This window comes from Pleurodeles waltl, chromosome 7 (assembly GCF_031143425.1).
Source record: "Pleurodeles waltl isolate 20211129_DDA chromosome 7, aPleWal1.hap1.20221129, whole genome shotgun sequence".
In the NCBI taxonomy this organism is placed as follows: domain Eukaryota; kingdom Metazoa; phylum Chordata; class Amphibia; order Caudata; family Salamandridae; genus Pleurodeles; species Pleurodeles waltl.
In genome coordinates, this window is record NC_090446.1 from 1439774421 (window position 1) to 1439791184 (window position 16764).

Below are 16764 nucleotides of genomic sequence, written 5' to 3' on the forward strand. Positions count from 1 at the left end.
ATACATATTGCCCACAGATATTCTAATGGGGAAAATAAATATTCAAAAATGGGGTCTACTTCCTAGTGCATCGTGTAATTGAGGTGAAAGATGGTGGCTGCACATCAAGCTTGCAGTGTCTTCAGAGGACCCACACAATTGTGGTTCTTCTGAGGCAGAGATTACTGCTGGACAGGCGATGATCTTTATGTATGGTGGACGCCAGTCCAGCAGGGTGCAGACGCAATGTCTTAAGCTACCGTAACATATGACATACTGCCCTCTGAACTTTAAATCAGTCTCCTAATCTATTTGCATGCTGCCTGATATTGGGCCAGTATCACTTCGTAAGTGTTACTTCTTACCAACATACTGGGAGCTTACGGACATTGTATTTGGATACCTATTAAATGTCATGTTTGCTAAAGAAGCTGCTCCGTGTTCAGTGCACTTCATTATGCTTTTTTATTGCAGGTTCTTGGAGGCTTTGGGGGCTTCTTCCAGTGAAGCTATGGTGGAGCTCCATATGCAGTATCTTTGTGTTTTAGCCTGCAAGCCTGCTTGAAAAATACTTGGTGATGGGAAAGGTGCTTTTTTAAAACCATTAACATTGACTACAAATTGCATGCACATCATCTGCTCTCCCTACTCATTTTTAGGAGTACTAATGCACTTAATGATTTGTAAAAAATCTTTTTAACTATATGCTATGGTGTGATTTGCGTAACAGTGTTATTACATTGTCTCCTCAATATGCTGCTAATTACTCGGGCATTCATTCATTCATCCATTCAGTTTCGGTCTCTGGTCTCCATTTCAGATTATTTTTTTCATGAGTTTCTGTTTTTAGGTCTCCCTCTCTCTCTCTATTTTCCTTCTCATTTTTCCTCGCTCTCTCCTATTCATTGGTAGATTATGAAAAGGGATTTAATTCAAATGTTTATGTATTAAGTCACAAATAAATAAAGCAAGCATATTTTGTTCACAAGTTTTTGCTTTTCAGTCGTGTATTAATTCCTATTTATATTTTTACAGATCTTGTCAGATTTTGAATGAATTACAATGCAAAGTTCTTTTCAACTCTTGTTCCCATAGTCCGATTCCTATCCTCAATTTTCCAGCTGAGACATACTGTAAATGGACATTTTATTGTTAAAAAACAAATATTGTTTTTTGGCTACATATACAATTGTTACAGCATAGTTCTCGTAAAAAGCAGGATTCCATCCCATCAACCATGTTGTACCAAGAACAGATCCATAATTTGTAGTCTGCACTTTGTGGTCCACCTCCTAAAATTGATATGAAGTATCGTTGTGGAACACAAACGTTCCATCACTTGCTATCATTCCACTCACGTTGCAGCTATGCAGTTGTCTATTACAGTTCACCAAGTTTCTGGTGTGGGTGTTTGTTGGTTGTCACAATGCAAGCTACATCTTTGTGACCATAATCTATATCCAATGTTGGGCGTTTTCCACTTGATAAAAGTTGTGTTGCTGTGTGCAGGAATTCATCTCGGTGGATGTGGTATAGACGATGCGTTTATTGAGGCTGAATTCTTTGGAAACAAAATTGTCCAGTCAGCGGACCTCATTATGTTTGTTGGTTACAAGGTATGCTCATCATATCTGAGGCTATAGAAGCATTGAGTCTGAATGCTTTCTGGAACAAGAATGACAAATAGGTTTTGCATATCTTATCTCAGAAGTGAACAATGCACAGGGTGCACTTCATTCAAAAGACATAATGCAAAGCGAGGCAATGTCCAGTACACTCAGTTTAAAAAAAAAAAAACTGAAATCTAAGTTTGTAGAGTTTGTCAAAGTATGTGAAGAAAAATGAGAAGTTTGCAAGTACTGTGAAAATGTTTTACACATGATAGCCCTAGTGGAAAAACTTGGTACGTCCTGATCGGGAAGGTGATTGGGAGCTGCACATGAAGATTGTGGAGTCACTGATTACTGTATTTTGCCAATTCGATTATTTAAACTACCCAAGATATGCCATGGTATTTGGAAAGACTGAAGAAGCTAGTGGTGGAAATACCATATCGCTACAGAAAATTCATCCAAAGACATTTTGTGGTGAAAGAGACATGGGGGAAGGTTCAAAGCGGTGGCTCCAGATATGAAACTGGAACAGACGATCTACATATCACAGAAAAGTTCCAAGGGAATTGTTCGTCAGACATGTAAAAGTGTATAAGTTGCAGAATAGCAGCTAGAGTACCATGAAGTCCTTGCTATGTGCAATGTGTTCAGAAAGATGTCAAATTAAAAATTAATAGACCATTTTGAAACTGTTCCGCACCACGAACTTGTGGGAAAGAGAGGGGAATGTCTTTAATAAACATGTTGACAGCCTTCTCATTTCCTGCAGCAGCAAGGAAACCCCTTTGAAATGACTGAGCCTGTGCAACTACACAACTCTGTGACCAAACAATATGTGGATAACAATATAAAGACATCAGCTAGATGTCCTGGAACATAGAACTAAACTATACGCAGAACTGAAGCAGGAAAGATTTGTATTGAAAGAGAAAAAGCTGTTTGACATAATCACTACAGCTAAACTTCCACGCTTTAATTGCCATATTAAGAGTTTCATCCATTCAGCCACTACAAAGCAGGTTAAAAAAAAAAAAAAAAAACTTTTCTCAAGCACACAGAGAGATGGATGTAGCAAAAGAAGGGAGTGAACTTATCGAGGACATTCTGTCACTTGATATTCCAACAAACGCATTATGTGATGGAGATACTGTGAACAAACCAGTGAAGCACAAACTCGTACAAGAGCTCAAAAAAATGGTCACGATTTCATCCATGCAAAACTTCGGAGGGTTTGTTCAGAATGTTTTACAGATATCAAAGTCAGTGTCCACCTTGCAAGAACCGCACGTTTTCTTTGACAGTTATCTTGAACGATCTGTCAAAGAATGTGAGAGAATCGGACACATTTCTACAAGTGAAACAATTGACCTTACCTGCATCACAACTTCACCACCTTTAGCTGTACAACTTGATATGTTCTGGTCATCAACATAGAGCAAAATGAACTTGTAGATGTTAACTCTCCAAGACATTGCTGAGGCTTCACTGAACTCTGAAATTCTAATTATTGCAAGAGGAATGATTGTCAATGAGGAGTTGGTGCCTGCAGAGAGAGATTCAAAAAGGTATCATCCATATTGTTCAAGAACGTAATAGCAAATTGTAGGAAGCTGACCTTAGTGTTGTGCCACATGTTGCCCATGCACTTGGCTTAGACAGTGCAGGGGTACCCCTTCCCAATACCCTTGAAATGTTCACTGTCTGTCTTACAGACAGTGAACATTGTGAGAGTGCTGGGCGGGGCTGCACTGCCTATGCACTTGGCATAGGCAGTGCAGGGGTACCCCTGTCCAGCACCCTTGCAACGTTCACTGTATGGCTTGCACATTGTGAGAGTGCTGGTGCACCCTTCAGGCTACAGCATTGCCACTGGCTCGATTTACGAGTGGGAGACAATGCTGTAGCCTGTTTCCCTCTAGGCCTGTGGGCTGAAACCAAGGTTTCCACCCTCCAGCCTTGTGGGAAACTCCTAATAGGTCCCGCGGGGTGGTCACCACTATGGCGGCAGCCACCCTCTTGGAAGTTTGGCAGACAGGCTTTCCCATCTGCCAAACTCAAAATGAGGCCCTTAATCCTGCTTCATGTTCTTTTAAAAAAAAAAAAAACTTGACCCAGAGGTGCCCAGTGTTGTTATCAAGGCACATATTCTTACGGGTGATGAAAGTATGAGAAACAATGGAATAAAGGTTGGAGCTTTACTGCCAAACCTGTGACGTTTCTAAAAGGATTTGCTGAGACAGAATAAGAGACCTTAAAGATGTAGAAATATACCTTGTGCATGTGTGGAAGAAGAGTCCATGACTGTCACACATTTTAAGATCTTAAATAAAGTACGTTCAAGAGATGAGTCCTGCTAAGTGACCTTCCACCAACGTCATATTCTGTGTGTGGACATATTAACAGACCATTCTACTTGATCAGAAGATGTGTAAATGTTTTGGATCATGCACACGTAGAGAAAGATCCGTGTTAATTGGGTTGAGAAGATACTGATTGGGTCCTAAAACCTACGACATCTCTAAAGCCTCTACCTATGGAACTTACACATACATCTACTTGCAAAACCTGCACTGCAAAAATATGTCTTTGTTGATATGCTCTTCTCAAATATTCAGCATTCTGCAAATGTACCATGAGCGATTGTCGAAACTTATAAAGTGAACTATGAAAATCTGTCTAAAACAGGAGTGATAAACATTTTTCACATTCAAATCATAAACATTATTTGGTGTATACATAAAAAGATTAAATACTATTACCATTTGTTTAATTTCTATAGATGTCTCTTTTTCCTCTATTTTAGACGACATTTTGGAAAATGTGGGCAGGGTTGCTTTTAAGGGTTATTTGCTGTATATTGACCCCGAAAACCTGTGTTTGGACACCAAAATGAAGTATATAGGTCTCAAGGTTCCTGAAATACTACATCACCACTTCCACCATGTCCAGAAAAATTCGCCACAGATCAGCAATGCCTACCCAAGCTAAATTACTTCTCTAGTGATTCAAAAACACAAATCAAAATCTAGGACAACAATTTTTTTTTCTTACCCAGGTATATATGGGGTGTGGGATAGTCCGGAACCCCTTGTGTATCTCATATGGTCTGGCAATGTATTTTTCACTCTACCTTTGATATGGCTGTTACAAGTTAAGTGCATGTACTGCTGTGGCATTAGTTATGTATTGTTTGTGAAATGTGTTTCCCAACCCCTGTCTGTCTTGTTTCCCAGGTCATGCACTTTCCACAGAAGGAACCTTCAACTTTCTGTGACTTTGGGTTGTGCGAACAGTTGTTGCTTTGCAGCCGCCACAGGACATGGATGCATGTGCACGTTACTAATGGTTAACCCATCTTATGTTAGCTCGAGTAAAAATAACCAAACCACCTTAAAGTGCTTGCTACACTAATATAACTAAAGTAGTCAAACTACAACAAAATACTGAATTTCAAATAATCATGAGAGCAAGAAACTCCTCTTCCAAAATATAGTGGTCCATAGCAGAATTTTTCTTCTCCTTAATCACTCTAAGGCAACTGCAATTCTGTCCACATCGAGAGCGCCCAATTCGGAGAAACTCACCAGGAGATGCATTGGACAGCAAAAAAATATCCTGTTCCTTATGCCACCTTGCCAACCGGTATTCATCGAATTCTGCACCAGAGTTAAACATGCTTTCTTTTTTTTGTGTCTCGGCAGGCAGTAAAAATAACAGATCCTTGCACTATGAGGCTTTATACATCAGGTTGTCCATTTTCAGTTCTACTACTGCCATCTGAATGTACTGCTTTCAAAGACCTCCAGCAATCCCGAATTTAGATTTCTATTTCAGAGACAGCCAGCTCCTCTGTCGCCTGCCTTCGCTCTGGATTTCGTAGGGAGTATGGCCTTCAGTCCTTATAACCTGAATTGCAGAATCGCAGGACTTGTAATTAAGCAATGTAGCAAATATAATGCGTGGAGGGGATCGTGAAGAGGGGGACTGAACGAAAATCCCATGTGATCTTTCCACTGATTAGAATGTAAACCGACTCGTCCACTGCAAAAACAACAGAAAATGGACGGAATGCAGAACAAATCAAACATTCACCCCCCAGTCACAGATCTGGGTTTAATCCATCCGTTCTTTTTGCTTGCCATGCCATTCCAGCTCAGACCCAGCCATATGCAAATCAGTCTTGACCCTGTTCCCCATGGGAACAGTCCAGCCCGAACTGCGAGGCCAGGTCCTCCCTGGACCAGAAACAAGCATCCTGGGACCGGTTTCAAGGTATCACAGACTCGTCCACTTCAGGGCAGTTTTTTTCTCAGTGCTCAATCAAACATTGCACCTTGGGCCCCCTCCATCTTTTCAGGAATTCCTAGAAAGTATGAGTTATTGTACCTCTCGTCCCCTACCGTCTGTTGGAGAAAGTGTTTACCATCTGTGACTTGTTTCTTGCATGCCTACCAGGGCCTCACAGTTCTCTGCACACACTCCTCTTTTGTGCTCCGTTATTTATTTATTTTACGTCTACATAGTGTGAACCAACCCTATGTAGATTTCAGCGGAACACTTCAAAACAAAATTAAACCTGGTATAGAGTTACTTAAAAAAGTTATGATGTTAATTGTGAAGAGGGAGTAGTTCAGGAACATCCATTGTGAAGAAGACTTAAGTGGAAACAAATAGACTGTTAACTCCTCAGAGATTTTATTGTATTTTCCGTGGATATTCTTTGGCTATGATGTGTAACGAACTAGGTGTTTCCAGATGTTGTTGACTCGTGACTGGATGCATGAATGCTTCTAACCTCATATTAATTACTTTGTTAATATTCCCATGTGTTGGACTGGATCCAGAAACTTCAAAGCAGTACTCGTATGCTCTGGTAAGTGATGTGCAGCACCACATAGTCATCTTTCTGCTTCAGAAGTAATGAGTAGACCCACATATAGGTGGCACCCATGCATGCCGACGTTAGTTCTTTTCTTTGCACACACTCAGACACAGATCTGGAGCTACTTGTTGGTCTTTTAAAGACACTTTTTGCAAATATTTTCCAGTTTGCAAGGGAAAATGTCAGCTTCTAAGACAACAGGGTTTAAGCTGTGTAGGGACGGTCGCAGACAGATGTCTACCTTCAAAAAGTATATAATTGGTTCCTGAGGTCGCAGCACGATTCCAGGGCCTATGACAATTCCAGTCAAATTAATCCAAAGCCCATTTAGGACCGCCAGGTGAAGGTGTATCTGACTAAACTTTGGACGACTCCAAGCAGTGACTGGTCGACGTTGAAAGGAGGGTCCCGTTCCTTCTCCTAAATCATTCCAATGGCAGATCGTCATCGCAGTCAGTCTCTGGATAAGTTTAAGAATAAACGTAATAAGTCAAAGTGGGGAATGAGCCCCTTCCATTCACTCTTAAACCCTAGAGAGCGTGCAAGGGCATCAACATGCCACCAGGTCTCACTTCTGATCTTCATCAGAAATAAATTAGAAGCCTAGTCCTGATGCAACCTAGATTTCTGGGTCCGTCAGCAATGTCTAAGCCATTACAGGCCTGTAGAAAAGTCATGCTGCACATTTTCAGCCCTTTACCTGTTTCGTCTGTTGCACCTTCAGTCAGACTTCCACTGATGGATCTGGATTTTGGAACAACTTGATCCCACTTCATGTTCAGCACTGACTCCAATGCCAACTTAAGTTTGGGTGGCACCAACGGTGCCAGTTTCCTTTGCATTAACGCGGCTGATGCCGGGGGAAGGATTCACAGCCCAATATGCTTTCCAACTCTGAGCAGAATCCACACTGACCTTGATTGAGACAGTTCCCTGCTTCCACCAGAGCACAGAAAACCCCTTTGTCATAACTTGCCCCTACCACACAATAGGGGCCCCACTTAACATAATTGTTTTGACACTGATTCAGATACTGACAATTTTGATGAAGGGGAATGGTTTTGTTTCTTAATATGATAAGGGAAATTGGTAGGAAGACGTACTGGATGCTAGAGGCATAGATACTTCTCCAGATACTGCCCTTGTTTTTTCCGCCCTGTCACCGAAGAAAGCGATTTCAAGCAGAGGTGCTTTACCTCCAATTCTGTAGTATGGAGACCCATGAACAGACAGAGGTACTCCAGTCTGGTTAAGCACCTACAGAACCTCTGTTAACATTTAATGAGCCCCTCACAAGCACCTTCTTGAGCACTTGGGCAAATACATGTACAGGACCACCAGTTAATAGCCAGGTTGCCTGGCTTAGTGGTGCAGACACCCACCTGCTACTCCCATGCTGTAAGGCTCAAGTTTTACCGGCAACTCCTGGCAACTTCAATGCATCACTGACCCAAGCTATCCTGGGTGGCCACAACGCGGAATTTGTGATTGGGCCCAAACAACTGCTTACGTCTGGTGTTCGGTCCGAGTGTGGCGCTTCAGCACCACTCCTGGATGAGGTCCACTGGCTTCTCTGAGGATGTCCAAGTCTCTGAGGTAGATGCCATTCTGACGAGAAAGCTGACTCTGCCCTGGAACGTTTTAAAGAAAGCAGGGCCACAGCACAGTTCTTGAGCCCATCTGCTCCATCCACACAGTTTCACCAACAGTTTCTCCCCTTTCGAGGCTATGATATGGTTTTCCAATGCTGTCCATGTCAGACATATCCGCCATCCAAATATGTCTCTCAGCCTTCTTGTGGCTGAGGCTGTGGCTTCGAAAGACGCCCAGGGTATTGGGGAGGATGGGCAGCTCAGTCCCCTGCCTCTCTCTCCCCATGCTGCAGCTGTAAAACCTCTTATGTGTGTCCTTGGTGGCACACAGCCCCCTTGTTGGAGGCTGAATCTAGCATTTCCTCCATGAGTGGCAAGTCATCAAGAAAGACGTGTAGGTCCTCCAAATTGTCGCTCAGTGTTGTGGCCTCCTGTGTGTCTACCCCGCTGCGCCTTCCATTACCATCAGGAGATCTAATAGAGGACCCCATGTCTGTCTTAGAGCAGGAAGTGCAGGGCCCTCTTGAGTATTCTGGCCTCATAAGAAACTGGATGTTAGTCCTGTTACTTCCTTGTGCTGAAGAATGATGGAGGCCTTCATGGTATTTCAAATACTCACCCTCTCAATGCCTTTCTTTTGGAAAGACAAATTCAGGATGCTTATGCAAGCTCTGCCCTAGGTCCCAGAGACTGAATGGTGGTGTTGGAATTGCAAGGCGCCTATTTCGATTTCCCCATCTTGCATGCCCTCGGGTGCTGCCTGATGTTTATGGAACAGGAGCATTTTCAGTACTTGATGCTCCCTTTTGGCCTCACCAGTGCCCCTCGTGTTAATGAAAGTGATGACAGTAGTCACAGTACGCCTTCAGAGGTCTGCGGTACGAGTATTCCTCTATCTCGATGAATGGCTGTTCATGGTGGGTTCTCCCCAGACAGTTGTCAACCACCTCTAGACAATAGCGAAATTCCTAACATCTTTGGAGTTGGTAAAATTGAAATTCATTCCCTTAAAATTTTAGCCTTTCCTAATCACCATCAGAGGAAGGCTGGTGCAGGTGCTCACGGACAACACCACCAACATGTGATACTGCAGAAAGCAGGGTGTGTGGGGTCTTCGATCCTGTGCCAGTAGGCTCTATGCCTCTGGAAGTGGCTTGACCGCCAGGGAGTTTCTCTCGTTTTCAACTATCTGGCAGTGTCTCTAAATGCCAAGGTGCACTAACTCAGATGCCGGAGTGCGGCAGGGTGTCTTCCATCAATGGGAAAAATGCTGGCTTGATTGTTTCACCATTGCAGAGTATGTGCCATGTCAGCACTTTTGCACACTGACGTGCCCAAGGAGGCTCTCTCAGAGACTCATTCCACCTAGAATGGATCTCAGGACTCTTGCATCCCTTCCTTCTGTGGTGAGGAGTTTCTCTACAAAATTTGTGTATGTTAGTCATTGGGACACATTTGTAGTTTGGTGTGACTCCTGTCAGATTGATCCACTGCAGGCCAATTTGTCTGATGTCTGGTTGTTTTATTGCTGCCCTAGCAAAAACTTGCTTTTAACACTGTTACATGCTACATGTTGAGTGCCAGTTTTTTTTATTTTTTCTTATTTTTTTTTTATTTTTTTCTATTGCTGGATTGGCCATCATGTTTAAATCGATAACTGTGAATAGATTTTTTTTTTTTTTTTTTTTTAATGTTTGCAACATTTATTTCCCCCACAGCCATTTATGATGCCACTTTGGTGTTAAAATTGGTTCTAACTGTATTTTAATATGTACTGTTTGACCCTTAAAATGGTATTCCTGACTCCCATAACATCATCTTATGTGAGCGAGCTTTAGGCACTTTCTTCCCCACCATGCTATACCACGTTCTTTCCAGATAAATTGGTACTGCTCACCAAAGCTTTTCTGGCACAGTGGGTGCCATCCCAGAAGTGTATTGGAGACAGGCTGCAGGCACGCACATAGCTAAAATAGTGGAGAAATATCCACTTTCAAAAAGTGGCATTTCTAAAATACCAATGTTAAATCCCAAATTACCAGTGAAGAGGAGTTGGCATTATCCTTCCAAAGATATTAAACCTTACATAGCTACTCTTTCTCAATCAAGAATTGTCGCTATTGCTCTCATTGCACCAGTGAGGATGCCAGATTTGGGTGGCAGCATCACCTTAATTGTGGGGGAACTGAGTTAGATTCCACACCATGTAACGACTCAGGCCAGTCCGCTTCCAGCGCTTCACCTATGCCCAGGAGCAGGGGTGATTTGTCGCAGCCGGGCGCATGACATTGTGACCGCTCAGGGAAATCATGGTGGATCAGATCTTATCCTTTTCTCCCAATGATATGCTTCTCACACATGCAAAGACAAACCGAAGCAGAAAATGGTTCAATAAGTTTTTCTGATTCAGCTGCCTTCTAGATAAAGACAGGGACTGCAATAATTAGGAAGATAAAACATACCAAAAATAGAAAGGTGACAAGGAAAGTGAAACACAAGAAAAGTCCCACCATACTGTCACTATGTGAGATCTATGATTCCTACCTACGCCACTAATGTTCTGTGACTGTGCCGATTTCATATGAGTCAATATTGCCATGTTTAGTGGAGAGAGAACAAGCACTTTAGCACTGGTAAAGTGCACAGAGTTCTAAAGCCAGCAAAAACAAGGTCAGAAAAATGGAGGGAGGTAAGCACAAAGTTGGGGGAAGACTGCCCTAAGGCTGTTAGGTCTAACATCCCTGTTCTGTAAACCGGACTGTTTTCTATCTAAAAATGTCAAACTCTAGAGACCGGTAACCTTGTCATGTCAATTATCTGATTGGCTCTAAGTCTGAGGGTGCAGACAGCCTAAGAAAGAAACTGATGTCAGCATGCATGAGTGATGCTTCTATGCAGCTCTGCTCATCACTTCCAGAACATGATGAGGTTGGTGCAGAGCTACCCCTCTGAAGTTTACAGATCCAGTCTGATATCTGGCAAATATTCACTAGATGAACAATCTGCAGCTACAAAGAGTATCCACCAGAGGCCTCAGGTTTGGAGGTGGTAGATTGTTGAGGCAAAATTGAGCTGAGATTCTTGGGATTCAGAATTGGACGTGGATCTGTGGGAGTGGCAGATGTTCCTTTCAATGATGGGAATCCAAACAGCATATGATGGGGGTTGATGTCCTGTGCAGTATGAGAGAAGTCGATCATTTCTAGAATTATGAGAGATCTTGAGGGGCTATGTTAAGACAAAGATTCTTATTGTTCTAGGTTGTATGTTCTGGCCCAGATGTAGGAAGCCATTTAGCATTTCTTAACGGACCAAGTGGCTATTTTAGCCTGTTAAGAAATGCTAAATGAGCTTTTAATATATACAGAACCCTATAGGCAGCCACAAATTGTGATGTCTACTCTATAGAAATTGCAGTGTGTGATTCCCCTAAAATCACAAATGGGGATTACCGATTTGCGAATTCTATGCACATGTACAAAGCATTTAGGAAATGCAATTGCCGTCGACTCCAAGTCGATGGTAACCCTGTGCACTTTGAAAAAAAGCACCCAAAAATGTTTTTTTTTTTTTTTTTTAAAGTGCAGTAGAGGGATCACATGCCCCTAGGACATATGTGGGCTCTAAATGTGCACCGGTATATTTGGGGTGCATCATGGGGGGCCTTATGCCCATAGCCATCCTTGGTTTAGCATTTCGAAAATAGTGATTTCTTAATGGGAAAGAAGGTTTTTGAAGAAACTGTCAAATTCAGACAGTGGATTGGCCCATTACATTCTCAATATGCTAGATGGAGATGGTCATATTTCCATGAACATTTGTGGAATGTATTGATGATTGATTTTTTTCCATGGAGGATATCAGCGGTGTGGAATTAATTGTGCCTGACGCCTGGGACATATTGTTTGGGGGAAAAGGGTGTTGAGATTTCATGTTTACTTAGTCCTCAGGATAAGTATGCCCAGTCTCTTGAAGGAAAACCCCATTCTCTGCCAGTTTATAACACAGATTTTTGAAAAGATTGTCTCTTTTGTTCAACTTTTAAGTACTGTTTCTCAGTCACCAAAATGGGTTTGATGCATATCTATATTTAATAAATAAATGAGAGACAATTCGTGTAATGCCTTTGTGGGCAACATGAATGTAGGACAAAGGTCCATTTCTTACAGAAAGACACAAGTGCCCCTGTTGGTATGTCCTTGCATTCTTGCAGATTTACGACTTTCAAAAATGTACATAATTGTACTGCAGTATGGTACTGGTCATGGGTTCAAATCTCAACAGGTCCACTCAGCCTTCCTTCCTTTCAGGCCCAAAAACAAGACTGCAGTTGTTAACCTGTGGATCATTCAATCAGTTGTAAGTGGACCATGAACAACACATTGGTTGGACTTCAGTCCCAGCAATTTTAACCTCATGGTTGGATAAAGTCTGTTTAATGGATGAACGCACAATACACACTTGGATAAAGATGCCTTTCAGTCAGTCATACATGCTGACGTGACCCAATCTCCACAGCAAGGGGCTGTAATCACAGCTGATATTTACCATATGTACACATTTGTATGGCACCATCCTATTTCACTTGTGGCCAGTACCAAAATCACTGGCAATTTGAGAGTGAGGTCACTCCAACCTCTCCATTTAGTCCCTATGGGAGTCTCAGGGCAAAAGGGGTTTCCTGGGCTAATTGACAGTCATTTGGCCAAAGCACGTGTCTTTGGCCGTTTCCTTTCTGTTAGACCCAAAACTGAGCTACCCACATTTGCACTTGACGCTCATGGTGGCAAAGTCCAGCAATCCAAGGATTAATCAGGGAGGTGGTGTGGGGTTTGAGACTAAAAAAGTAGAAGATTTAATTAATAGTACTTAATATATTATTTTCTGATCGATACTACTAACTACAGATTCCATATAAATATGACTTGATCTGGATACTTTAAAGCAATACTCCTGAGCTCCAGTGTGTGGCATCTTCCAGCTCGATGCCGAAGTAGTTTCACTCCGGAAGAGGTGAGCAAAGCTGCATATATGCGCCACCTATGCATGCTAACGTAAGTTCCCTTCTTTATCCCCCTTTGGACATGGATTCGATGTTTCTCCTTGGTCTTCAGACTACAAATCTCCCAAACATTACCTGTGTGCAAGAGACAATTTCACTCGCCAACACAATTGGGATTAAACCATGTAGGGAATGTCACAAACATGTCTGTAAGGGACCCTCAAGAAGCATGCTTATGGTGCCTTGGGAAGCACAAGTCCAGGACCTGCAACAACTGCTGCAGGATGAACCCGCCCTATACAGAAACAGGAGGCAAAACTTTACCTTGAAGTCAAAATTGAGGTCTGGTTCCTGCTTCCATAGTTGTTCTCGCAGCAGATCTTCATCATGGTCAAAGTCTTTGGGTAAGTCCAAGAACAAGCATGAGACTCTAGTGCAAATCAGCACCTTCCTGCTGTGCTTAGACTTCAGAAAGGTTGTCAAATTCTAATCAATCTTTATTCAGATTTTACTCCATAAAAGATAAAACAATCTCTTTAAAATGGTAAAAATATACAGTAAGATACTTCGAGAAAACATTACTGATAAATAAATAAATAAAAACACTTACTACTACAGATTGGGAAATTTTTCATTCTCATACCAGAGATTTTCTAAGTACGACAGCTTTTCCCTTAGTTCAATGGCATATAGGATACATTTTATCACTGCACCACATTTCTCATTGGTATCCAGTTTACATAAGTAGTTAAAAGCTTCTCTACTATAAAATAATTTATTAATAATAAAGGTTTTAAAAATTGCTTCCTAGCATCGTGATAAAATTTACAAGATTTAATAAAGTGCATTGTGGATTGTACAAACTGTCCCACACAGGGGCACTTCGGTAGGCTTTTACTCCAAATCCTCACCTTTGGGAAAGCTACCAAAAAGTGCAACATTCTAAAGCGCATTCGAGTAAGATAAAATCTATCCTGAATGTTTGCTACTTTCAGCAAATAATTTGGCATTATCTCGTTATTTTCAGTCATATATAGTGCTACTGTTGACTTCCTACATTCTATATTTTCTCTATCACAGACCCTCCATGCCATAAGTTGATTTTTCAATTCTTTCTTGCTAAATTGAAGGATAATACCTGGATTGTCCAAATTTGGAACTAGATGTATACCTTCCAACAAATCTTTGAAATGCACGGACCATGGAATTCTATCCCAATATTCTAGTGTAAGGCAATCTTTAATAATCTTTCGGGTAAAATGCATCCCTTCTTTAGACCAGATACCATGCCAGGCCAACAACGCATTGGTGTATATTAGATCTTCCACATAAGGGCAACCCAACTCCTTGTGTACCATAAATGTGGAAGTAGTATTTGGCACTGCAAGTAGCCTGCAAAAAATATTATTCTCTAGCACTTGTAATGAACGGATCTCGGGCATCGAACCCCAAAGGGAAGAACCATACGTAATGCTGTTAATTGATTTACTTTTGTAGATTTGCAGCATTTCCCTAAGGGGTTTATTGCCATTTTTTTTAAAATCTAAAAACAGCCTCAGTTGTCCTAACATACTTCATCTTGATAATTTCTAGATGTTGTTTCCAATGACCCATATTAGAAAACTGTATACCCAGATATGTAAATCCATTCACCTCTTCATATTTATAACCTTTGATTAAAAAAAAAAAAAAGCTTTCTTCCTGACCTTTCCCTGTCCACAAGTCATTACAACAGTTTTGCTCATATTCAACAACATATCTCTTTCCTTTATAAATTCCACAAAGCCCTCAATTAACCGCTGCAGCCCATTTGCAGTTCGTGACAGCAGTACAGCATCATCTGCATATAAAAGGACTGGGATAGAGCATTCTCCTATTTTAGGGGTATCGATTTTCATATTTTTTAAATGGGCATCTACTCCATTTATATAAAGGGAGAATAGAAGAGGCGCCAAAACACAGCCTTGACGTATTCCTCTCCCTATCCTAAAACCTGGGGTACACTCGCCATTTCTTCCATATCTCACCCGCGCTGTTAGATGATTATATAATTGTGCCCAAAAACTTATTTTATCTAAGGGTGCACCCATATCTGTTAAAACTTTCCACAACTTAGCATGGTTCACCAAATCAAAAGCACTGCTAAGATCGGCAAAACAAAGGAACATATGACCCATCCTTGCTATTGTATATTTGCTTATTATTAAATTAAGGTTTATACATTGTTCCAGAGTACGAACCCCAGGCCTAAATCCCAATTGAGCCTCTGTGAGTATATGGTTTTTGGTTGCCCATAATTCTAATCTTTCTAGGAGTACTCTTCCCAGCAATTTGACAGAGGTATCTAAAAGTGAGATTGGCCGATAGCATTTGGGGTCACCTTTATCTCCCTTTTTGAAAATAGGAACAATTATGCTTTCAGTCCAAGATGTTAAAATATATCCCTTTGTCACACTCAAAAAGACTTGGGTCAAAATAGGGCACCATAGATCGATGTATGTCAAGTAGGCATCTACTGGCACCCCGTCAGGGCCTGGTGCCTTCCCGTTCAAGCATCTTCCCATAGCAGATTTCACTTCCCCTATACTGACTGATTTAAAAAAAAAAAAGTGGCTTTATCTCAATTATCCCTCTATTCGATATGTGAGTAGTCAGATTATCTGGGTTAAAAATTGAGCCAAAATGTGAAAGCCATTATGATGACGGAACATGTACTGTTATTTGGGGTACATCATTATTTTTTAGGAATGGTTGATTAATTGTTTTCCAAAATAGAGTACTATCTTTTAATGTTGTTGCTTGCTCAAGATTAGCCCATGCCCTAGCTCTCAATTGTGCCTTCCTCGTCATTAGTGCATGTTTGTAGTTAGAGCGTTTAATAATTACCTCATCCCTATTTCTTGGTCGAGCCTGCAGGGCTTGTTTTAATTCCTGGCTTGCTAATGAACAATTGTGATCAAACCACCCCACTTTTTCACTCTTTTTGTTCCCTAATGTTCTCACTAGGCTTCCTGCAATGGCATTTCTAAGCTGGTTAAAGGATCTCATTTGGGCTTTGCTTATATTCTGTACATGTGAGAATTTCTTGATAGTGTCGTGTCACACCTTTTTTCATCACATATATTTCATTTACCCCAGTCCCTTTAATTACAATACCATTTTCCCTTCTTATTCCTATATTTATTGCCAATCGTTCACCTATATTAAACGGTTTAGCCAATCTCATAGGTAATAGCAAGGGATGTTGATCACTATAAAAGGTTGGCTCAATCTTCAGTGATTCGACCATATCCATATTACTCTTTGACATTAATATATGGTCAATTAATGAGGAATGTCCTCTTCCTATAAACGATGGAAGCTTCATTCCTTTAAGCCAGTCTTGTTCAATCAGTTTTAAATCATATCTAAATAATATCTCATTCAGTGCAATTCCGTAATTGTTATGCAAAAAGTGCGATTGTGCGCTCCCCCCATCATCGACAAATCCACGTCTTTCCTATAGTATTCTGACATGACCCAATATTGAAATCTCCAACCCATATTATTGTATAGCTTGAAGTTATATAATTTACAAAAGTTTGTAAATCGTCCTGAAGAGTCGATGCCACTACTCTGTTGGTGCCATCAAATTTATTGTTGTAGTAGTTTATTAAAACAATCCCTAAAATTCCATCTATCCTAAGATATAAAAAC

General features: G+C 41.2%; 1 protein-coding gene across 2 annotated transcripts in view; it reads left to right on the forward strand.

Annotated features, from left to right (window-relative positions):
- LOC138246455 (putative methyltransferase DDB_G0268948) overlaps positions 1-16764 on the forward strand; it is a 130116-nt gene that overhangs the window by 93717 nt on the left and 19635 nt on the right. The window contains exon 7 of one of the 2 annotated variants that reach the window (XM_069201074.1): positions 454-967. The exons of the other annotated variant lie outside the window; for it this stretch is intronic. Coding sequence (XP_069057175.1) covers positions 454-544 — 91 coding nt within the window. The 3' untranslated portion in view covers positions 545-967. Of the gene's footprint in view, positions 1-453; positions 968-16764 lie in introns of those variants that run through there. 2 annotated transcript variants of the gene reach the window in all.